The sequence below is a fragment of the Symphalangus syndactylus genome, chromosome 1, assembly GCF_028878055.3.
Source record: "Symphalangus syndactylus isolate Jambi chromosome 1, NHGRI_mSymSyn1-v2.1_pri, whole genome shotgun sequence".
In the NCBI taxonomy this organism is placed as follows: Eukaryota; Metazoa; Chordata; class Mammalia; order Primates; family Hylobatidae; genus Symphalangus; species Symphalangus syndactylus.
Window position 1 is genome coordinate 79,900,745 of NC_072423.2, and position 23,442 is coordinate 79,924,186.

The following is a 23,442-nucleotide window of genomic DNA, read 5'->3' on the forward strand; positions in this document are numbered from 1 at the left end:
GGGTGGCCGCTGGCCCTGGGACCCCTGGGACCCCTCTCAGGAGGGCAGGCTCACACTTCACTAGGATCATTGGCACAGCCATCCATATGGGCAGAGCTGAGGTTTGCTGTCTGCTCTGCAGCATCTGCAGGTAGTGGGGAGAGGGAAGGGGTGGGTGCTACCAAGTGCTGCCTTCAGACCGTGGTGAGGGCTAGACGGGGTGCCTCAGGGAGGAGATGGGTTGCCAGGGGAAGGCATGCACCCTTGACAGCCCTTTCCTCCTCTTACCCCCTGCATCCTCTCTTGCCCCTTCTGTCCTGTCTCTGGATGCCCAGTTCAGTCCACAAGCCCCTCTGGCCCTGCTGTGTTACTTTCCTCGAGCCTTGACAGCATCCTGGGGTCCTTTGTCTGGTGTCCACAGAGCTGCGCCATCCAGACGCACTGAACGCTTTGGCATCCTGATGCCTGTAGATTGTTGGACAGAGGGAGGACTAATTCTTCTGAAGTTCTAAACACACAGTGTATGGGATTCACCTGTGTTTTGAGAGAGGACAGGGAGAAAATCTCATCACAGCAGCAGTTTCAGAACCGCAGAAGGCTCAGACATCGCTGCTTTGCCTTAATGTATTACGGGCTGTGAACGCCACCCCTGGACTTGGTGGAAGCAAGCACAGCCTTCCTTGGCCTTCTCTCCAGGAGCTCCAGAACGCTTGGGGTCTCTGTGCGCAGGCACACAGGGAGTTTTCTGTTCCCTCCCTGGGCGCTCCCCAGTCTTCCTCCCAGACTTACCCTGGTGTTGGCTTCTCTCTCCCTAGTGTGGGTCAGGCAGCTCCTCGCTCTGTTCCTGGTGCAGACCCAGCCCCGCTTGCTGTCCCTGTTCATAGCACCTTGTGTCCTGAACACCAGCACACTGGCCACACCCTTAACAACCAAGAGGCCCAGCAGAAAAGCAGAAAGTGTCAAAAAAGTGTCTTCTGTGTCATGTGGCGGCAGGTTTGTGTGATGCCCTTTCCCAGGAAGCGCCGGCTACCCCACCAGCAGAGCCTCCCTTCCCTGAAATCAGGAAGGTGATGAAGCGACGTTCAGAGGTCCCTTCAGGGCTGCATGCTGTGTGGTAGATGAAGACATTCGGCAGCCAGTGAATTGTGTTCACAGAGGTCCACATCCCTGTCTGGGCCTTGTTTTGTTAATGTGCACATACAATGTTCCCCCTGAGAGCTCTGTTCTGGAGCTGAGCTGGGGCTTGCAGAGATCCCAGCTGCACGCAGTGTGGATTTGAGATCCTGAGCTGCTATGCTATTTCTCCTTTTTTTCTGAGTAACCTGGAACTGGGAGCTGTCCCTCCTTGAGGTGTGGCTGTTCCTCCTGTGGCTTCAGCATAGCTTAGCAAAGGACTCTGTGTGATGTTTCATAAAACATAAGATGCATTCCAGCATGATGACCAGAGGCAGCTCGGCCCAGGCCCTTGCTCCACTTCCCGATCTGGTCTATTAGCCTAGCTGATGGTTCCCCAAAAGGGAAAAGAGTGGCAGCTGATGAGGAAGAAACCTCCATTCTCTCCTGGACACAGACTCAGGCCTCGCTAATACTATCAGTGTGGCCATGCTGTCCATTTCCCTCTCTCTGCCCTGAGGGTCCCCTATCCCAGGTCCTTTCCACCCAGGAATGCCCCCACGCAGCCAGGCTTCCTGCCTCCCAATTCCCTACTTCTAACTTCTTTTAAGAAATGCCTGTTCCCCGTATACAGTATTAGGGGAGCGATCTGATTCATTTACACTCAGCTCAGGAGTCTCAATCAGGGCTGATTCTGCCAAATGTCTAGGGGACATTTGCAGTGTCTGGCATCATAAGGGGGATCCTACAATGTGTCCTACAGTACGTGGGTGGCCCTGCAACAACGACTCATCAGTACAGTGCGTCCTACAGTGCATGGGCGGTCCCGCAACAAAGACTCATCTGAGTGGATGTGAGCGGTGCTGAGGCGGAGGAGCCGGCCCCACCAGGTGCTGAGCACTGCGGGACCCAGGGGCACTTCACTGGTAAAAGAGGCTGCCTGTTACCATGGGGGGGTCTCTCTAGGCTGGCTCTGAGGCATCCACAGAGCGGAGAGCTCTTCCCAGCAGTACGAGTTTGGGGTCTGGTCTGGGACTGTGCCTTGGGAACAGTTTCCCCAGTGATTCCTGCCTCCTCTGCTCATCCAGCCATTCAGTGGACACTCCCCAGGAGCCAGGCACTGAGTAGAAGGGGGAAACAGTGGCCATGCCCCGCCTCCACCACCAGCAGCACCTGCAGTCCCCTGGCAGAGGCCAAGACCCCGCTGCCATTCTCTCCATCTTCCTGGGGGAGGCTAGGGGTCTGGCTGTCCGATTGTGCCTTTGAGATGGCGGAGTGTCAGGCATGGGAGCTATAGGAGGTGTTTGGGGCAGGTATGAGGACCTGCGTCTCCTCCATCGCCATGCCCGGCCTGGCCCATGTGCAGTTGGCGAGGGCAGTTCCAAGTTCCCCGCCTTCCCCATTCCTGGGTGACCGCCTGTGTCAGGAAGCGCCCTCCCAAGGGGCTTGGAAGGGGCTGGGAAGGCACGGCTGGCTGGTCAGCATGGCAGGGAGGGCCCTGTGCCCCCTGGCAGAGCCTGGCAGTCCTCTCCCTCCTGGGCTCCCTGTGCTGCTGTGCGGGCCTGTGCTCTGGGGCAAGGCGGCTGGGGAGGATGAGTGTGTCTGGGCAGATGCTGCCATCCTCATGGCTTCTTTCCAGTTATCAGGGCCCCTGCAAGCCCTAAGCACCTCTTCCTTTCTCAGCACCAATGTCCCAGGCCTTTCTCCTGCAGCACCCGAGGCCCTGGGAGTCCAGGCCTTGGCGGCGGCTCAGCACCCTCCAGTCAGCAGCTGGGGTGGATGCTCCTCCCATCTCCTCTGTGGAGCGCAGCCTCATGAGGAGCCTGTGCATTGTTGGGGAGCCTCCGTGAGGGCCTGTTAGTAGGGACCCACCCCAGGGCTCCGTGAGCACATCAGAAAATGATGTTCTATTTAAACCTGGTGCGAGAAGGGCTGGGCATCAAATTAACCAACTTCTAGGTGATTAGGCTTCACACTCTGATTAAACTTACTGTTATGTCTTTCTGCTGGAAGCCTGGAGAGTGGAGGTGGAAACATAGCTTGGGGCAATAGAATGGGACTGAGTTTTGGTTTTGAGGAGGAGGAGGAGCGGGCCAGCAGCCTTACTTGGTTGAGGAAGCTTCCCGCCCTGCTGTGAGCAGCCCCTCGCCTCCTCTACAGGTTTCCCACTTTGACCACAAGGAAGGGCCAGACCAGGGTTAACCAGACAGCATCGTGGTGGCCCTGGCTTCCCTGCTTCTTGCGGAGAGTCCCCTTCTGAGAAGTGGGACTCCCTCCCTTCCTGAGGGAGTGCCCAGCTCAGCCAGTTCCGGTCCCTGTCCCATAGGATGTGCTCCTGTGCTGGTGCAGGTGCAGGTGAGGAGCCGCAGCACTCCTCCCCTCAGCTGGCGCCCTCCTCCCCCGGCCAGAGGCCTCCTCCCACCGCCAGTACCCTCCTCCCCCCACCAGAGCCCTCCTCCCACCGCTAGCATGCTCCTCCCCCTGCCAGCACCCTCCTCCCCCCCACCAGAGCCCTCCTCCCCCCGCCAGCACCCTCCTCCCCCTGCCAGAGCCCTACTCCCCCCACCAGAGACCTCCTCCCCCCGCCAGAGCCCTACTCCCCCCGCCACCATCCTCGTCCCCCAACCAGAGCCCTCCTCCCACCGCTAGCATGCTCCTCCCCCTGCCAGCACCCTCCTCCCCCCCACCAGAGCCCTCCTCCCCCCGCCAGCACCCTCCTCCCCCTGCCAGAGCCCTCCTCCCCCCGCCAGCACCCTCCTCCCTCACCAGAGCCCTACTCCCCCCACCACCACCCTCCTCCCCCAACCAGAGCCCTCCTCCCCCCGCCAGCACCCTCCTCCCTCACCAGAGCCCTCCTCCCCCCATCAGCACCCTCCTCCTCCTCCAGAGCCCTCCTCCTCCAACCAGAGCCCTCCTCCCCCCACCAGAGCCCTCCTCCCCCTGCCAGTACCCTCCTCCCCCCACCGGAGCCCTCCTCCCTCCACCAGCAACCTCCTCCCCTCCACCAGCATCCTCCTGACACTGGCACCTTCCTCCCATGTCCCTTGGCCTGGGACAATGCATGCTGCATGAACATGATGGGTGTCCCAAAGCCAGTCATCCTTTGCCACCATGCGGTAGACACTGTGTCCCGGGGGGCCCAAGGAATGGACGTTACTGGGCCTGAATGTGGTGGAAGTAGTGATTTCTGGATGAAAATGAAAACTAGCAACCCAAGTGTAAATTACATCACAGACAAAGCAAATGCTTACATCATGGCAGATAGCAGCGGCGGGTCCACATCTGAATCCTTGTGCATTCTTGCTGAGGTAGCCTGAGCTTGGTTTCTGTGGAGCCTGGTTTGTGTGACTTCTGAGCATTGAGACTGTCTAGATTTATTTTCATTATCTTAGACCATTCAGTAATGGGAAAGCAGTAAAGGGGCATGAATATTCTAGACACAGCCCGGAGAGCTGTTTGAACAAGTTGCTGGAACATTTCTTGCTGGAGCTGAGGGAGCCCGGGTGACCTTTTCTAACTGCCAGCAGCCTGGCCCAGAGGGTCTAGCCTGGCCTGTGTGGACAGCCCAGGGGCAGGGGATGGCATGCAGGCAGAAGGGTCTGGCCATCAATGGATGGAAGGAGAGGCAGGAGAGGGACAGGGACCTTACCCAGATTGAAGCATATGAAATTGTTAACATTCAGCCATTCTGACCTATAGAAACAGCAATTTCAATTTAAAAAATTAACAAAAGGAATCACATCATGCATCTCTTCATTACCAACTCCTACAGGGATTAAATCAGTTGTGAAAATCCAGGTGCCTGTTCTTCATAGCCAGGAGGAACAGCCAGGCCCCATCCAGCACGGCTGGGCTCCTCCAGCTCCCTTGGGTTGACACTGGGAGGGGCCCTGGCTGTTGGGGAGGAGGACAAGCACTTGGTGGCTGTTAGCCCTCTTGATGCAGTAACTCATGTTCCTCAGATCCACAGTGCCCTGACATGGGGTGAGCCATCCCCACAAGTCCCTCTTTGCAGAAGCCACAGAGTTAGCCTAGAGCATGGCTGTGTACGTGGTTTGCCCCACAGGGTGTTCGAACCTAAGTTGATCTAGCTTTTAAACATTGGGGCAAGGTGCGGTGGCTCACGCCCATAATCTCAGCACTTTAGGGGGCCGAGGTAGGCAGATCACTTGAGGTCAGGAGTTTGAGACCAGCCCAGCCAACATGGTGAAACCTCGTCTCTACTCAAAATACAAAAGTTAGCCAGGTGTGGTGGCACGCACCTGTAATCCCAGCTACTTGGGAGGCTGAAGCAGGAGAATCTGGAGGCAGAGGTTGCAGTGAGCTGAGATCACGCCATTGCACTCCAGCCTGGCCGATAGAGGGAGACGCCATCTCAAAAATAAAAAAATAAAAAATAAAAATTGTGAGATTTCACATGAAAATTGGAATTTCCATCTTCTCTTGAAAAGGCAGCCTATGGGGCCACACCCTGAGGCTGGGGCTGTGAGGTGGCTGCCATGGAGCAGGCCTGTGCTGCCCGGGCTGTCACCCGTCTCTCACTGGGGACCCTTCGGCGCCGGGCAGCAGCATTGCCATCTGTGGGTTTGCACGTGGGGGTTGTTTTTCAGAGAAAATGTTCTTCTGCACTCAGGCTTCTATTGCAAGGCTGAAGACCAAGATAGACTGAGAGGGCCACTGGTTCCCAGAAAAATGGGTGAGAAGGTCCTTGTGGAAGTAAAGACTGTTCCTGCCTGGTTAGGAGTTCAGACACGTGTCTGGGTCAACAGTGCGCTGCGTGTCCTGTGCCCAGCCTGACATGGTCACTCGTGGCCACTGCTGTCCAGTCATCTCCCCAGGCAAGGCCCTCCTCTGTGACTAAAGCCTGTAGCCAGAGGGACAGAGGTAGCCATGGGCTCCCTGCTCTCTGAGGCTCGGCCCTGCACCAGCAGCCTCTCTGCTGGCCTTGGGAGCAGCAGTGGCCAGAGGGCAGACGGTCCTGGGCAGGTGTCTGACAGCCAGGAGCCTGCTGTGCTGGGGCTCGGAACTCATGGTGAAGGGACCTCTGGGTGTGCCGTATGTGGCGAGTGCCTTTCTCTACCTGGGCAGTGTCCCTCCACCCTCCCCTGCAGACAGAGGCTCTGAGGTGGGCCCCAGGCTCAGGGGTGTTTGAGAAACCCACAGGCAGTGTCCTGGGATCCCTCGGAGGGCACAGGGAGCAGGGGTTTCAGCGCCACTGTTCATTCCCACTGCGGCTGGAGCGCCGGCTCACTGTGCCCTGCTGCTCTCACTCCTGCCCACCTCATATGTTTACAAAAGCATGTGGAAAACGATGGAAAGGAATGATTTTCAGTAAGGCTTGAAGGAGTGGACTAAAGGGCTTACTGATGGAGTTGTACTCGGTCTGTCTCTGACACTCCAGACTAAAGAAAAGAGCAACAGGCTTCCTCTGGCATCATTGTGGGGAGGAACCACAGGGGACGGTTTCCGTGCAGGCAAGGCAGACCCTGCTGCACCACAGACCAGATGTGTGTGTTTGTTGGTTGTCCAATGACAACTCTCCGTTACTGCATTTCACGGAAACTGCATTTCACGGAAACTGCATTTCCAAGAGCTCAGGGTCCGGCGGGTTGGCTGCACCATGTCTGTCTGAGTGAGCAAGGACTTCAAATTATCAGGCTGCCCAGGTGGTCATTTGAAAGGTTTTGCCCTTTGCTCTGTCTAATTGAAGCATTAGAGGATAGACAATTTCACATCACCTCGAAATGAGAACATCTCCCTTCAATTAAGGGAAACAGGAGGCCAAGCGGCCAGGCAGAAACTGCATAAGGATGCTGGACCCCAGGTCCACGCAGATTCCCACCTGAACCACAGTGGACAGGGCTTTGGAAGAGTCAATGCTTATCTTTAAAGCAACAGTGTCTCAAATAGCCCTTTTACTGATGTTGGCCCTGCTCAGAACGTTTGGGAATTACCTTCAGGTTTTGAGGTTATTTTTAAGTGACAAGATCTCACTTTGTTGCGCAGGCTGGAGTATAGTGGCATGATCATAACTCACTGCAGCCTCGAACATTTAGGCTCAACTGATCTGCCTGCCTCAGCCTCCTGCGTAGCTGTGACTATAGGCACGCACAACCATGCCTGGCTAATTTTTAAATTTTTTGTGGAGACAAGGTCTCACTGTGTTGCCCAGGCTGGTCTTGAACTCCTTGGCTCAAGCGATCTTCCCACTTCAGCCTCCCAAAGTGCTGGGATTACAGGCCTGAGCCACTGCGCCTGACTGGTTTGTTTTTATTTGTTTGTTTGTTTGTTTTTTTAATCAAGGGAAGTTTTGTAAAAGCTTCTCCACAGTGGCAAATCTTCCTTTGCAAAGACCAAATAGGAAAACTGTTTGCTCTTTGGGGATACATTTGATTTTTGGTACCAGCCAAAATCCATTTAGAGTTAAGTCTTGTTCATTATATAGGTGATCAAACCAAATGATACAATTTTGGTGCAAAGGCAAGCACGACTCAGTTAGTTAGATTGATGTCCGAGTTACAAACTGATCTGTAGAGAAAGGTCAGGAAGGACCCACAGAAAACTGACAGCTGTGCCTGGGAAGGAAGTAAGGACAAAGGAACCCTGGTCTGTGCAGTAAAACTTTTATGGTAAGAATGCATTCATGTATTACCTTTGCAATTACAAAACATCCTCTGATCATGTAAACTGATGCTGAAGGCAGTAATGTTCTGGGCATCTATAGACTCCCAGGGTAATTCATATGAACATGGTTTCTATGGTAGTTAAAATAATAATTTTAAATAAAATGTATGAACATTTTTATCAATAAATTTATAGTAATCTTTTAAATATATAAGGTATTAGCATTAATAATAGTAAAATCTGTTGGTTTATTTTTTGCTTAGTCCTTGAAAGTTGGTGTGGTTTGTTCTGAAAAAAAAAAAAAAAAAGAGAAGAAGATTAAAAATTATCTTAATGATCATAACTCTGGGTAGCTCTTGTTGGGGAGGCTCACCAGGCTGGGGTCTGGCTCTTGGCGAAGCCCCAGCAGCTCTGTGACCTTGGGTGAAGGTCACAGAAAATCCCCTCTGAGCCCTGACTTCTTCTCACATGTGAAACGAGGCAACTGGGGCTGAGATCAGGATGACGCCTGCCTGGATCTTGTGTGGTTCCACATTTTTCTGCCGCCTGGAACTTTCTCATTCCCAGGCTGATTCCTCTTGAAGTCCGATTGCTCACTAACCCCAGCACCAAGCTGGGAGAGGCACCTCATATTGCATTTCCCCGCTAGCCCATTGCATTGTCCCAGAAATAGAAAGGATTCCCTTCCTTTTCTTCCCAGCAGACCTTCCTAGATGATTTGTCTTTTCTCTTAAGGGATGTGCCCTAGATTGAGCAGAGTTGGGGGATCTTGAATCTGAGAAGTCTGATGATGGATTCCCCAGGAGGAAGAAAGGGGGAGGTGCAGTCTCTGACAGCCAGGGGTACTGGCCTCACATCCAGGCTGTGACTGCCATCTAGAGTGGAAAGGACGGTAGTGATAAAATATCAGGATGGTGGAGAGGCTGCATGAAAAAAAAGGGAGAAAACAGGGAAAATTGATTTTATCAGAAGGCAAAGGTGTTGCTGAATATCCAAAGATCAGTTTCACCTCTTCTTTGAAATTCTCACTGTGGAACAGGGGAAAAATAGATTTCCAACTATTTGAGGCCATAAAATACATTCATTCACTGGGAGGTTAGCCCTTGGGTAGAATCAAAATACCCAGCAGTAGTCTTGCTTTACTGCAGACTGACCGAGGCGCCTAGAGAGGAATATGCCCTCTGTCCTCAGTTTCCCCCCATCTAAAATGAGGGATAACTGGCTTCATCTATATTTAGCCATGAAGAACAGTAAGAAATACATTTTATATCACAACACAAAAGCCTCCTATAATGCAATTAAGGCAGAGGTTTTACAAAACGATACTTACAGTGTGCTCAGATCATTTCTATTCTGTTTCAGTTTTGGAATGCTGGCTGTGACCCACTTAAATGGATTTTCCAGCTCTCTAAGAGGTTGCAAAGCACATGCTGGAAAACGCTTGTGTTCAGTGCTCTCCCTGTTGTTTCCAGTCCCCACATCTGATCATTCCTGGGGTCCTCTGTGTGTGTGTGGAAAGGAGAGTGTAGCTGAGAGCATAAGCCCAGGAGGGTTCAGGGCGTGGTGTGCCTTGCACACATGGACGCATGGCAGCAGGCTACAGCCCATGGTGCAGCACAAGGGAACCCTCAGTAAGTCATGGCTGCAGATGACTGTCCTTTAATAATATGAAATTTATTGGTGGGGAGAAAAATGATCCAAAAAATACAGAAATGAAAAGGATTATAAAATAGTGCTACGAACAATTGTATGCAAACCAGTTGGATAACCTAGATGAAATGAAAAAAATATTAGAAACAGCCTACCAAGACTGAATCATGAAGAAATAGAAAATCTTAATAGATCTATAGCTAGTAAGGAGATTGAACCAATAGTCTAAAATCTCCAACCTAGACCACATGGCTTCAGTGGTAAATTCTACCAAACATTTAAAGAATTGACATCAATCCTTCTTAAACTTCTAGAAATTTCAAGAGGTGGGAACACTTCCTAACTCATTATGAGATGAGGCCAGCATTCCTGATACCAAAGTCAGACAAAGACACAACAGAAAAAGATAACCATAGACTAATATTTCTTATAGATATTGATGCAAAAGTCCTCAACAAAATACTAGCAAACTAAATTCAGCAGTATATTAATAGGGTTATACTGGCTGGGCACAGTGACTCACACCTGTAATTCCAGCACTTTGGGAGGCTAAGGGAGGCAGATTACATGAGGTCAAGAGTTCTAGACCAGCCTGGCCAACATGGTGAAACCTGTCACTACTAAACATACGAAAATTAACCGGGCATGGTGGCACACGCCTGCAATCCCAACTACTCTGGAGGCTGAGGCAGAAGAATCCCTTGACCCTGGGAGGCGGAGGTTGCAGTGACCTGAGATCGTGCCACTGTACTCCAGCCTGGAAGACAGAGCAAGACTTTGTCTCAAAAATAATAATAATACTAAATAAAAATTAAATTTAAAAAAGTAAAAGGATTATACATCATCAACGAGTGGGGGATTTATTCCCAGAAGGCAAGGATGGTTCCATACATGAAATTCAGTCAGTGTCATACACTACATTAACAGAATGAAGTTGGGGGTCCCAAACTTCATTCGGCAGGTCCCAAGTTCTTGTCCCATAATCATCTCAGTTGATGCAGAAATAGTATTGTCACAGTATCCTTAGGGTGTCACTTTGCCGGTGAGAAACCTTTGTGGCTGGTGGTGCCTTCTGCCTGAGTATTGCTTGTGCCCACTGGGCTCATCCTGCTCACTTACCCTGGCACGCTGCACTCAGCTCACATTACTGGCCCAGATCCCACACCTGCCAAGGGCAAGCCAGGCACGGAGTGGTGAGGGGTGTGTGAGCAAGTGAGTGCAAGGTCCAACCACTGTGCACAGCCAGGCGTGCTGGTTGCTGCGGCAGGGCAGGCAGCTCCAGGTGCTGGACAGGTGCTTGCTCTGTGCAAGGCCGCAGCTGGACCAGATATACTGCATGCAGCATCCACTGCAGGCACTTGCATCTGGATGAGGGGAATGTGATGGTACCCTGAAGCTTGGAGACACCAGGAACCGCAGAGTCCCAAAGATGGTGTCACAACCCTGGCTAGGAGAACCCTAGGTCTGGGCTGCCCAAAGGGCCTCAGCTCTTCTTTCCTTCTTGTCACCCACAGTGTGGTGAGTGGAGGGGCATGTTTCAGCCCTGTTTATGTTACAGCTCTTTTAGTCCCACCATTCGGCAGGTCCCAAGTTCTTGTCCCACATCCAAGAAGAATGAGGTACATGGACAACTGGTGGGTGACAAGGTGGAGAGAAGCTTCACTGAGCAACAGAACAGCTTTCAGGGACCTAGACTGGATAGCTCCTTTCTGTAGGCAGGTCATCCCGATGTCTGTCCAGCTCAGAGCAGAGAGGAGACCCACAGTGGCTAGGTCCTTTCCTCAGGCAGGTCATCCTGATGTCTATCTGGCAATGGGTAGCTCCTTTCCCCAGGCAGGTCATCCCGATGTCTGTCTGGAAATGGGTAGCTCCTTTCCTCAGGCAGGTCATGCCAATAAGTGTCTACCTGTCAGTGGAGAGGAGACCTGCAGTGAGTAGCTCCTATCCACAGGCAGGTTGATCTGACGTCTGTTCAAGTCGAACTGAATCCAGGATTTTTAATGAGCTCAAAAGGGAGGAAGTACGTGCTGATTGGTCCATGGATGGCCACAGGCAGGCCCAGAAAAAGCATCCTAAGTTCTTACTCTGGTCTGTGGACTCCACTCAGAACTGACAGCTTGGCCCCCATGCTTTAGGCCATCCCTGGCTTGAAGGTGGGGCTTCAGCAGGGACCTGCCCCTTTTTGCCCAGGAGCCTGTCTGCCTCAGCCTCCCACCAATGCTCATCAGCACCCAAAGTCCAGAGGGGGCTGAGGTGGCAGGGGGCTGGCATATCAGCACCGCCCCGGGCAGACACACACCTGGCCGAATTGTGACAGTGCCCAGGCTCAGCCTCAACTTTGCTCCAAAATTGGAGCAGGCACCAGGAGCAGGGAGAGGCCAGGCAGCAGGAGCAGGCACTTCTGAGCCTGCAGGGGCAGAGGACTTCGCTAGGCCCCTGAGAGTACAGGGATGCCTGGGTCTGCAGCTGCAGCTTTGTGACTGCAGCTGCACCCAGGAGGGCAGGGCTCCTGCCCCACCAACTCAGAAGAGGGCAGGGCTCCCACCTGTTCCTGGCTCTCACCAGCTCCGTGGAGCACACAGCCCTGGCCATGCCTCCCCTGCTGCAGCCAGCATCTTCGCAGCAGCTGCTCCAGATGGGCCACCACTGCCATCAGTATTTGATGAAATTCAACATCCTTTCATGATAGAAACACTCAACAAAGTAGGATGGAAGGAAGCTACTTCCACATCATAAAGGCTATCTGTGAAAACCCCACAGCTTACATCATACTTAATGGTGAAAGACTGAAAGCTTTTCCTCTAAGACCAGGAACAAGACAAGGATGCCTGCTTTCACTACTTCTGTTCAACATAGTATTAATTAGAAGTTCTAGCCAGAGCAATTAGGCAAGAAAAAGAAATAAAAGACATTCCAAGTGGAAAGGAAGAAGTAAAAGTATCTCTGTTAGAAGATGACATGGCCTTATGTGTAAAAACCCTAAAGATTCTATTTAAAAAATAACCCAAAAAGTGTCAGAACTAATGAATTTGGCAAAGTAGAAGGATACAGAATCAACATGCAAAAATCAGTTGCATTTATTTTCATGTACAATGAACAATTCGGTAAGGAAATTAAGAAAGTTCCATTTTCAATAGCATCAAAAAGAACAGAATACTTAGAAATATACTTACCCAAGGAGGTGAAAGACTCGTGCACTGAGCAATAGAAATCATTGCTGAAAGAAATGGAAGAAGATACAAATAAATGGAAAGATACCTTGTATTCATGAATTGGAAGACTTAACTACTTTTAAGATGTTAGTACTACTAAAAGCAGTGTACAGACTTCAGTGTAATCACTTTTGAAATCCCAATGAGGCTTTTTGCAGAAACAGGAAAAATAATCCATCCTAAAGTTTGTATATTATCTCAAGGGACCCTAAATATCCACAGTAATCTCAAAAAAAAAAAAAAAAAGATTTGAAAAGTTAAAGGTCTCACAATTCCTGATTTCAAAACTTACTACAAAGCTGTAGTAATCAAAACAGTGTGGTGCTGGGATATAGACAAATATATAGACCAATGGAATAGAACAGAGAGTCCAGAGATAAACCCTCAAATATATGGTCAAGTAATTTTCAGAAAGGATGCCAAAGCCATTCAATGGGGAAAGGACAGCCTTTTTAGAGTGGTGATGGGGAACCTGGATAGCCACAGGCAAAAGAATGACATTGGACCTTATAACATACTCAAAAATTAACTCAAATGGACAAAAATATAAACATAAGAGCTAAAACTTTAAAATTCAGCCTTAGTTTGACTGCTAGAACAAAGTACCGTCGACCGGGTGGCTTATAAACAGCAAACACTGATTTCTCATTCTGGAGGTCAGACATGAGAGACCACAGTGCCAGCACAGTTGGGTTCGGATGAGGCCACTCTTCCCGGTGGCCGACTGCCACCTTCTCTTGTGGAAAGAGCTTGCTAGCCTCCAGCCTCTTCTTGTAAGGGTACTGGTCCCATTCATGAGGACTCCACCCTCACTACCTAATTACTTAGCAAAGATTCCACCTCCAAATACCATAACATTGGAGTATTTCCCATCTCCCCCCAAAAAAGTGCTAAATGGTCTGAGGTAAAAGGAAAACAATTCAGTCACTGTGCTCCAGATCTGCAAATAACACATCTTGATTTTCAGCACCATAAAGACAATCATTTGGAAGATCCGGTGATATTTTTTCTCTTTAATGCAAATGTTTTGGTGTCAAGCAGATTGAATTTGTGGGGAGTTTTCCTGTTAGTGTGGCTGTTCACTGACCATTCAGAAGGAAGAAAATATGAAACAGATTGCTCAAGTGTAAAGGAGTCTGAAAATGGCTGTCCTCAAGCCTGCAAGATTTGGAACCGTTCTGCATCCCTTTTCTATAGACGTAGGAATAAAAAGTCTGGATTCAGTAGAGTCATTTGACCAGCCAGCCCCTCAGGGTGGTCCCTGGGTCTGGGCAGCCATGCTGTCTGGAGACGCCCATGGGGGCAACTTCCAGGGCCAAGCCAGAGAGGCCAGAACACTAGACTAACGTTATAATTCCAAGTGTACATGGCAGAGAAGACAGCTATGCCCACGTGTGTGTGTGTGTGATTGTGCCTTCTGTGGATATCGGCTAGGGACTGTCTCAGGAAAGCCTCTGCCTTTGGCATGTTTACTGCTGTCAAAACCCTGCCCACAGCCTTATAGACCCCAAAGAAAAATGTTCTCATCCTACTCAGAGATGTTCAAACAGGAGTGATTGTCTGACAGTGACTACACTCGCAGGAGAATGACAAACAGCAAGGCCCAGCTCTCCCTTGGTACCCTTGGGGGATTGGTTCTAGGACCTCACCACAGTCCCAGCATGCTCAAGTCCCTCAGTCTGTCCTGCTGAACCCGTGGACCAAAAAGGTCGGCCCCTCCGTATGAGAGGCTTTTCCATCTCATGAATACACATTGGGTTGAAAAAAATCTGCGTTTTAGTGGAACAGCCAGGTTTAAACACATGTTGTTCAATGGTCCACTGTATTCGTTCACAATACAGATTTCATTTTAGAAAAAAAAAAAAAAGCCCAAAGGAAAATAAAAACTTTTCACAAAGATGAATGTTATAAAGTTGTTTTTGTTTTGAGTTGGAGTCTTGCTGTGTTGCCCAGGCTGGAGTGCAGTGGCATGATCTCTGCTCACTACAACCTCCGCCTCCCAGGTTCAAACAATTCTCCTGCCTCAGCCTCCTGAGTAGCTGGGATTGCAGGCGTGCACCACTGTGCCCAGCTAAATTTTTTTTGTATTTTTAATAGAGACAGTTTTTCTTTTTTTTTTTTTTTTTTTTTTTTTTTTTTTTTTTTTTTTTGAGACGGAGTCTTTCTTTGTCCCCCAGGCTGGAGTGCAGTGGCGCGATCTCGGCTCACTGCAAGCTCCGCCTCCCGGGTTCACGCCATTCTCCCGCCTCAGCCTCCCGAGTAGCTGGGACTACAGGCGCCCGCCAACACGCCCGGCTAATTTTTTGTATTTTTAGTAGAGACGGGGTTTCACCGTGTTAGCCAGGAGGGTCTCGATCTCCTGACCTCGTGATCCGCCCGCCTCGGCCTCCCAAAGTGCTGGGATTACAGGCTTGAGCCACCGCGCCCGGCCTAATAGAGACAGTTTTTCACCATGTTGGCCAGGCTGGTCTTGAACTCCTGACCTCAGGTGATCTGCCTGCCTTGGCCTCCCAAAATGCTGGGATTATAAGCATGAACTACTGCACCCAGCAATTTTTTTTTTTTTCGAGATGGAGTCTCGCTCTTGTCGCCCAGGCTGAAGTACAGTGGCATGACCTCGGCTCACTGCAACCTCTGCCTCCTGGGTTTAAGTGATTCTCCTGCCTCAGCCTCCCGAGTAGCTGGGATTACAGGCACCCACCCCTACACTCGGCTAATTTTTGTATTTTCAATAGAGACAGGGTTTTACCATATTGGCCAGACTGGTCTTCAACTCCTGACCTCAGGTGATCCACTCACCTTAGCCTCGCAAAATTCTGGGATTACAGGCATGAGCCACCACGCCTAGCCTAAAGTTTTTTTTTTTTTTTTTTTTACCCCATCCACTGCCTCCCTGTGTGACCTCATGACATCAAGAAAACAGCGCATGGTACAGATAATCTCTGCTGAGGTTTGTAGTCATGGTGACTGCCTCAGTGGGCAGCTGATTGCCACGCTGGGCTAACGTTTTAAGAGCACAGATAGTCTTTATGCAGTGGCGGGCCGTTGGTCTGTGTAGCATCTGGGGTTCTAGTGAAACCAAGTAGCCAGAGCCAGAGAAGAACTTGCCTGTGAGGAGACTCTTGGTTAATGCAGCACCCAACCTTAGGAGAAAGCTCCTGAAGAAATCTGGAATTAACACAACATTGCTTAAGCTGCCCCCATTCCTCAGCCTTTCCATTCAAAACACCACCTTTGGAATACGGTTTAAAAAAATAATAAGGAAATGTCAATGAACTTGTTGTCTTTAAAGGAATATCTTAAAAGAGTTAATGGAAATTAGGCTGGGTGCGGTGGCTCACGCCTGTAATCCCAGCACTTTGGGAGGCCGAGGGGGGGTGAATCACTTGAGGTCAGGAGTTCGAGACCAACCTTGCCAACATAGTGAAACCCTGTCTCTACTAAAAATACAAAAATTAGCCGGGCATGGTGGTGCATGCCTGTAGTCCCAGCTACTCAGGAGGCTGAGGCAGGAGAATTGCTTGAACCCGGGAGGCGGAGGTTGCAGTGAGCCAAGATCATGCCACTGCACTCCAGCCTGGGCAACAGAGCAAGACTCCGTCTCAACAAAAAACAAAAACAACAAAAAAAGAGAGAGATAATGGAAATTTATCCCCCTTTAACTGTGCATAGCAACAGCAAGTAACCATTACCTGTGATGAGAAGAGCTATGGTTTGCTGAAGCTTATTTAAGGCACTGTGCTAAGGAATTCTCATAAATGGTATTTGAGCCTCATGACAACCTCTTTTTACAAATAAGGAAACTGAGGCTGGGAGAAACTAAATGAGCTGCCTGAGATCACAGTTTGGAAAGTGGCAGAAGCTGAGCTCGGTGGCACACACCTGTAGTCCCAGCTGTCCGGGAGGCTGAGGTGGGAGGATGGTTTGAGGCCAGGAGTTCAATGCTATGAGCACATTTATGAAAATGTGCTGCTCTCCAGCCTGGGCAACATAGACTTTGTCTCTTAAAAAAATAATAAATAAAAATGTTTTAAATTTAAAAATGAAAAACATGGCCAGAATTCTAGCCTATGCAATGGCTACCTGCCTCAGAGACTTCTTACCCTTACAGATATATACCTATGCTGATAGTGGTAGCCTCCATCTGTGTAATATTAAATTGTCATCAAGTAATTCTTGTTACCTTTTTTGTTAGTGCCTTCATTCCAGGGAGAAAGTAAGAGAATAAAAACATGCTTGCAAGGCAGTGCACATACAAGAGACCTCTGAAAGCTGCTGCCAGACCTGTGTGCCCCCAGAGCAGGTGTCCTCTCGTAAGCATCCTGGGGCAGGTATAACAGCCCCTGATAAGTCCTGCTCAGTGTGATGTGGGTCTCAAGGAACTGGTCCTTATAATGGTCAAACATGAGTGATTTGAGAGTAATGTAACTTAAAAAGTAAACTGGAATTCATTCAAAGTGATCCCTAGAGTAATGTCCCTCTAACCCACGGGCATTCTAGGATGCTTTGTTGAGTTTCTTGGGTTTAGAGTGACTCCATGAGCCCTGGGAACTGTGCAGAGAGCCCCTGTCTCCCACCCCTTGCGGACATGCAGCACCAGTATCTGTTGGACATGTGCACATCTGCTCACATTTTGCAATGGAAGAGGACTGAGACCCGCTGCAAGGAAGTATTCAGTACATGTATAGTGAGGTCATGAATAAACAGCTGGGTGAATGGCTGCCTCCCTTTTGGTTGTTCTTACAAGGAAATAGCCTACAAGACAGGGAATGCGTTTCAGCCTATATGAAGTTATTAACAAAGTTTTGTTCCTATTGCTTAAAATTCTGTGAACTACTTTAAGTATTATCTTATTTCACAGCTTATTTTGAGTAATACAACAATGCAAGCATTAGCCGAGAACATCAGTGCCTTCATTGTTGATTAAAATTGGCCCCATAATGAGGATGCGGGAATGCTGCCATCTGAGCGGAAGCCAGCTGTGTAGTGAGCCCCCTTCTCCCTGAAAATGTTCTCCGTAGCATGTGGGGTGAGTGAAGAGACCCCCAACCTAGACAAGGGAGACACATCTTTGTACTCAACTATCTGCACTCTCTCAGTTGGCACAAGCCCCTTGGAGGACACCGGTCACAGAGTCAAATCCTTGTTTGACAGAGATGGAGCAGGAGCCAGCAGGCTTCACTAGCAGCACGAGAGGTTTAAGGGCTAAAGACGGTGACCTTGCCAACAGTCAGCGTGTGACAGCCTTGGTGGAATGACCAGAGAAGGCTGTGGAGTGAGCATCAGCTAATGGTACGGGGTGGTTGGGATTCAGTCTTTCTAGAACTCCAGTCAGTCTTCCCATCTGGGTTTTCTGCATAGCAGCCTGGGGCACAGAGCTGGAATGCCAGCCTTCTCGGGTTTTGGTCTCAAGCTGTTCCACCACAGCATGTCGTAGTTATAATGTCCCCATGTACCGTGTGGGTGAAAGGCCTGGGAAAAAAGTTTCCTATAAAAGTAAATAAATTGGGGCAGGGGGCAATTGTCAATAAATAGTTAAATAAATTATTATGTAGTCATATTTTTTGTTATATTATTATACCTCAATAAAGCTGGAAAAAACTGGTGGTGGTAGAGGAAAGTGCTTATGTTATACTCTGTGAAGAAGAGAATACACAACTCTGGCCACATTATGGTTACAACTGTATAAATTTAATATATGCAAATGAACAAGCATTAGAAAAGCACTTAAAGAAATTGGCAAGGTGCGGTGGCTCATGCCTGTAATCCCAGCACTTTGGGAGGCCAAGGCGAGCGAATCACAAGGTCAGGAGATCGAGACCATCCTGGCTAACATGGTGGAACCCCGTCTCTACTAACAATACAAAAAAAAACAAAATTAGTCGGGTGTGGTGGCGGGCGCCTGTAGTCCCAGCTACTCGGTAGGCTGAGGTGGGAGAATGGCGTGAACCCAGGAGGTGGAGCTTGCAGTGAGCCGAGATCCCACCACTGCACTCCAGCCTGGGCAACAGAGCGAGATTCTGTCTCAAAAAAAAAAAAAAAAAAAAGCCGTTCAAGTATTAGGATGATGGGACTATAGATGCATTTCCTCCCATTTTGGATTTTTAATTTTGCTGTTACATTATTCCTGCAAAAAACAAAAGCCAGGCAGGAAAAGTTCCCATCTCCAGGCCATCCCGTCTGACAGAAGTCCCAAGGCAGGAATGGCCTGAACTCCTCTCTACCAGTGGCCAACTCTCCTCCTGCTCCAGGCTTGGTTCTCAGGCTTTGAGAACCTCAGGGCAGAACACCTTTTTCCACCCTGGCAAGCAAAATGAATAGATAACAATTGTGCCCTTGTTTTGAGCAACAGGAGCAGATGGGACCCACACTGGTGGGCTGACCTGGGAAAGGTCCAGGGCTGGCTTGGCCCGGGCAGCAAGGCTGAGGAAGGTGGTATGGCCGGGAGGAGACCCCAGGGCTGCAGGCATGCCCTGCATTACCCTCTGCACCCCTTTCCTGGCCTCAGGAACTCTCGGTGGGATGCGTTAGAAGACCTGCTGACAGGCTGGATGAGGCCAATGAGAGAGAGAGGCAACGGAGAAGAGGGGCACCTGGGTTCACAGGCCTTAAGAAAGAATTTAGTTACTTATTTAACAAATTAAACAATATGCGTCATGCACGTAGGTCTGGGAAATGCATTATTAAAAAGACACAGTGCAGAGGTGCAGCACCAGGATATGGGTGGATTTGGGACTCTAGAATGGCTTTGATTGTGTGTGGTACAAGGGAGAATGTATACATGTATTACGTGTGTAATTTTTTAAAGTACACATATAGAGGAAAAGATGAGACAAGTCTGATGAGATGTCAACAGCAACAATTCTTAGTTATGGGTACTGTGAATTTCCCAGAGAGGAAGAGAGTCCTTTAGCTGGGCATGGTGATTTCAGCACTTTAGCAGGCTGAGGCAAGATCACTCGAGCCCAGGAGTTCAAGATCAGCTTGGGCAGCATAGCGAGATCCCCATCTCAATAGATGGATTAGATAGATGGATGGATGGATGGATAGAGAGAGAGATACATATATTTAGATAGATAGCCTAGATTGCTTGATGAATGGGTAAGTTGGATCGGCAGAGACAAATGGATAGAGATGGATTAGAAGGATAGATGGATAGATTAGATGGATGAATGAATAGAGAGAAACAGATTAGACAGAGATAGATGGATCCATCGATTGATTAGATAGGTTAAGATAGTCCTTGCATTCAGGGAAGCCGCAGCGGGTGCCGCCTAGCGCAGCAACCTCTGCCCAGACACTCAGTGCTGCAAAACAGGGGCCTGCGCCTGTTCTGCTGCCGCCGGGGCCTGCGGCGGGCGAGGGAGATGCGGGACCGAGAACTGGGGTGAGGGAGAGAGGCGGCGGCCCAGAGGAGCAGCAGGCGCGCCTCGGGCGGTTTCCTGTCCGGGGTGGCGCGGCCGCCTGTCGGCGTGGGGTGCGGCGAGGGGAGCGGGGCGCTGGGTCAGCCGAGGGCCGGGCCTCGGGGGCGCAGCCGGGCTGGACGGGGGCTCCTGTGGGCACTTGGCCGGGTTTGCTCGTTTTTCGGGAAATAAGGCCACTGGGGACAGTCACTACGTTTTCAGGAACCGCTCAGCCCCGCAGTGCCCCGCAGATGGACCCGGCGGCGTTCCTGGCTGCGGCTGACTGGGCTCCCGGAGCGAGGAGCGCCCCTGTGGGCGGAGCCTGGGCCCTGGGCGGTGGGAGCGCCTCCGCCCCCTTCCCACTTCCGCCCCGCTGGCGCCGGACCCCCGCTCTCGTCTGTGCCCGCCAGGCGGGGCCCTTCCGTCCTGTTACAGGCGGTCCCTGAGCTCACCCTTCGTCTCCGCACAGCTGGACCGCCGTATACGTTTGCCACTGATTCCAGGATGTCCCCGAATATCTTGGGAAAGGGCCGTGTTGGACGAACGCGGGGCGCGGTGTTTTCTGTCCGCGCCGTCCCTCGCTGCTGGCGCCAGGGCCATCGGAGGCTCAGAATTCCCCAAACGCGGGCCCCTCCACGCTGAGTTCCCGCTATCCCGTGACGGCCGACAGCCCCGCGGACCCTGCTGACAGCCACACTCTGGGCTACAAAGGGTACCACGCGTACTTTTTTTTCCAGCACGCGTGGGGCCTTGGAAAGAATCTTTGCTGAGGCCTGTGGCTGGCCTGTCACCTTGTCAATCTGGCCAAGCGTTTTTGAAAAAAGATACTAACTCACCAGATGTGAAGTTGCAATTGTTCTGTGAATATGCGGACTGGAGAAGACACTCGCTGGGGGATCCTGAGCCCAGGCTCGGAAAGGGCCGTCCACTGCGAGCGCGGACTTGCGCCTCTGCTGGAGGCCGGGCAGGGCACGGGCGGGCCCGGGGCCACCTCTGCCAGGGCTTCCTCAACCCAGCCTGCCCTCGTCGGGTGGCCACTGAATGCGGTTGGACAGTCATCTTGAATGTATTTCAAGCACACAGGTGTAGAGAGTGAGCCATATTCCACTTCAAATCTAATCTGGCCAGGAGTTCAACTTTTCCATGTTTCCTTTTGTTCACAGCCCTCCATGTAGACAAGAGGTCTGAAAAGGGACCAGCTCTTTCTCGCTCCACGTTTTTTAATTTATTTATCTGTTTTTTGGTTTTTGTTTTTTTGTTTTTGTTTTTTTGATACGGAGTCTTACTCTGTCGCCCAGGCTGGAGTACAGTGGCAAGATCTTGGCTCACTGCAACCTTCGCCCCCTGGGTTCAAGCGATTCTCCTGCCTCAGCCTCCCGAGTAGCTGGGATTAAAGGCACCCGCCACCACGCCCAACTAATTTTTGTATTTTTAGTAGAAATGGGGTTTCACCATGTTGGCCAGGCTGGTCTCGAACTCCTGACCTCGTGATCCATCCGCCTCTGCCTCCTAAAGTGCTGCGATTACAGGCGTGAGCCATGGTGCCCGGCCTCGCTCCACGTTTTATGCAGATCCCCGTTTCCAGAAGTTGTGGTTCATGTCTTTAGGTGCTGCGGGGCTAATGATTTTCCTCTGTTTCTTGTTCCCCACTCTCCTCCCCTTCCCCTCCGCCAGGAAGGGTGCCTGTGGCCTTCAGACAGCGCCGCACCTCGGCCGGGCGCCTCGGAGGTAAGGGGCCCCAGGAGGTGAGGGCTGCGGGGGACGGTGGGGGCGGGGGGAGGGGGATGAAGGGGGCGTGTCGCTGCCACGTGGGGTGGAAGGGGAGGAGGCCTCACCACGTGGGCTGACACTTTTGGAGGAAGGCATTGCCTAGAACTTTGGTCAAAAGTGGGAGGGGACTTCCCCTAGAATCTTCCAGGGATTATTCCTGCTAGTCTAAAGCTCCTTATCAAAAACAATTTGAAAATCACTTATCTTTACCTGATCCCATAAGCTTCTACTAATGTGCCTTGGCAAGTGTGGGCCTAGTTTATAAATATCATAGCATGATTCATTCCCACATCTCGAAGTGTAATAATGTGGATTTTAAAGTAACATTTTTTTGCCTTTAAGTTAGAAATAATGGTGTGAGAGAAATTAATATCTCTATGTATGTGTGTAGTTATGTGTGTATATTAAATGCATGTATATACACCTATATGTATACACACACATACACATCTATGCATATATGCATGTGTGTGTATATATACATATATAAAAGAGCCGTCTCCTAGAAGAAACTGGGATGGTAGAACAAATGAGAAGATTTTGTAAGAAATGTACTACCTGGATTCATTTTGAAAAAATAAATTACTATAATCATATTTACTTGAGTAAAAAACGTTTTTCATGTCAGTGACTAAAAATAACTACAGGAAACTTTTATTCAGATTCCAAATAACTGGAAAAGTCCAGGAGCCACAAAGAAAAAACAGTCGTTTTTGGGGGATTTGTTAAAATGTAATTGGTTGGGCAATAATCTTCTCTAAGTAATTAATAAATCGACCCAGTGCTTTGTATCTGCTCCACGTACCACTGTGTGAAGTTATAACTTCTGCTTACTCAGAGTCCTGGCCGGCGCAGTAGCTCATGACTGTAATCCTAGCACTTTAGGAAGCCGAGGTGGGTGGGTCACTTAAGCTCAGGAGTTCAAGACAAGCCTATGCAATGACAAAACCCTATCTCAAAAAAGAAAAAAAAAAAAGCTAGGCATGGTGGTGTGCACCTGTAGTCCCAGCTACTCAGGAGGTTGAGATGGGAGAATCACTTGAGCCCAGAAGGTTGAGGTTGCAATAAGCCAAGATGGCGCCACTGCACTCCAGCCTGGGTGGCCAAGCCAGACCCTGTCTCAAAAAAAAAAAAAAAAAAAAAAGATAAAAAGTTAAATAAAAATAAAAACTCGGAGCCCCTCCTTACTTTTCTGAATCATAGGTTCTAGGTTGTAGAGCTGGCAGGGACCTGAGAAAGCAGGTAGCCCTGTCCTGTCCTCGTAAGTTATAGAGAAGCCGAGGCCTGGACAAGGTCACTGGAGTGCAGGCCACAGTGCTCTTCGCCCTGTGACTCTTGGAGTTCCTAGTGTGTTCTGTTTCCAAGGGGAAAATGCACACGTAGCACGCACAGTAACTCCCAGGAGCCCAAGCTTTCCATTACCCATAGCTCTCCATTGCTCAGCCCTCCTGGATGCGCTGGGATTTGGCAAGGTGAGTGGTCTGTCATAAGGAATCAGAAAAGTACACTTTTTTTCTGGAATTGGATTTTCCTGGTTTTTTTTGTTTGTTTGTTTGTTTTTTGTTTGTTTTTTCCTGGGAGATGGTGTTCAAACTGGTAGGAACACAGACCAAGTGTGACTTTCCTTGATTCTGACACATTTATGGTCATCATTGTGCCCAAACCATCTTCAAGCCTCTCCTCTTTTCCTT

At 50.1% G+C, this 23,442-nt stretch overlaps 1 protein-coding gene across 15 annotated transcripts in view; it reads left to right on the forward strand.

The window, feature by feature from the left end:
• LDLRAD4 (low density lipoprotein receptor class A domain containing 4) overlaps positions 1–23,442 on the forward strand; it is a 445,676-nt gene that overhangs the window by 414,612 nt on the left and 7,622 nt on the right. For 10 of the 15 annotated variants that reach the window (XM_055239474.2, XM_063641715.1, XM_055239560.2 and 7 more), the window contains one exon: positions 21,656–21,709. The exons of 4 other annotated variants lie outside the window; for them this stretch is intronic. In XM_055239474.2, coding sequence (XP_055095449.1) covers positions 21,656–21,709 — 54 coding nt within the window. Of the gene's footprint in view, positions 1–16,050; positions 21,065–21,655; positions 21,710–23,442 lie in introns of those variants that run through there. One more of the 15 variants, XM_055239615.2, reaches the window with a different exon arrangement.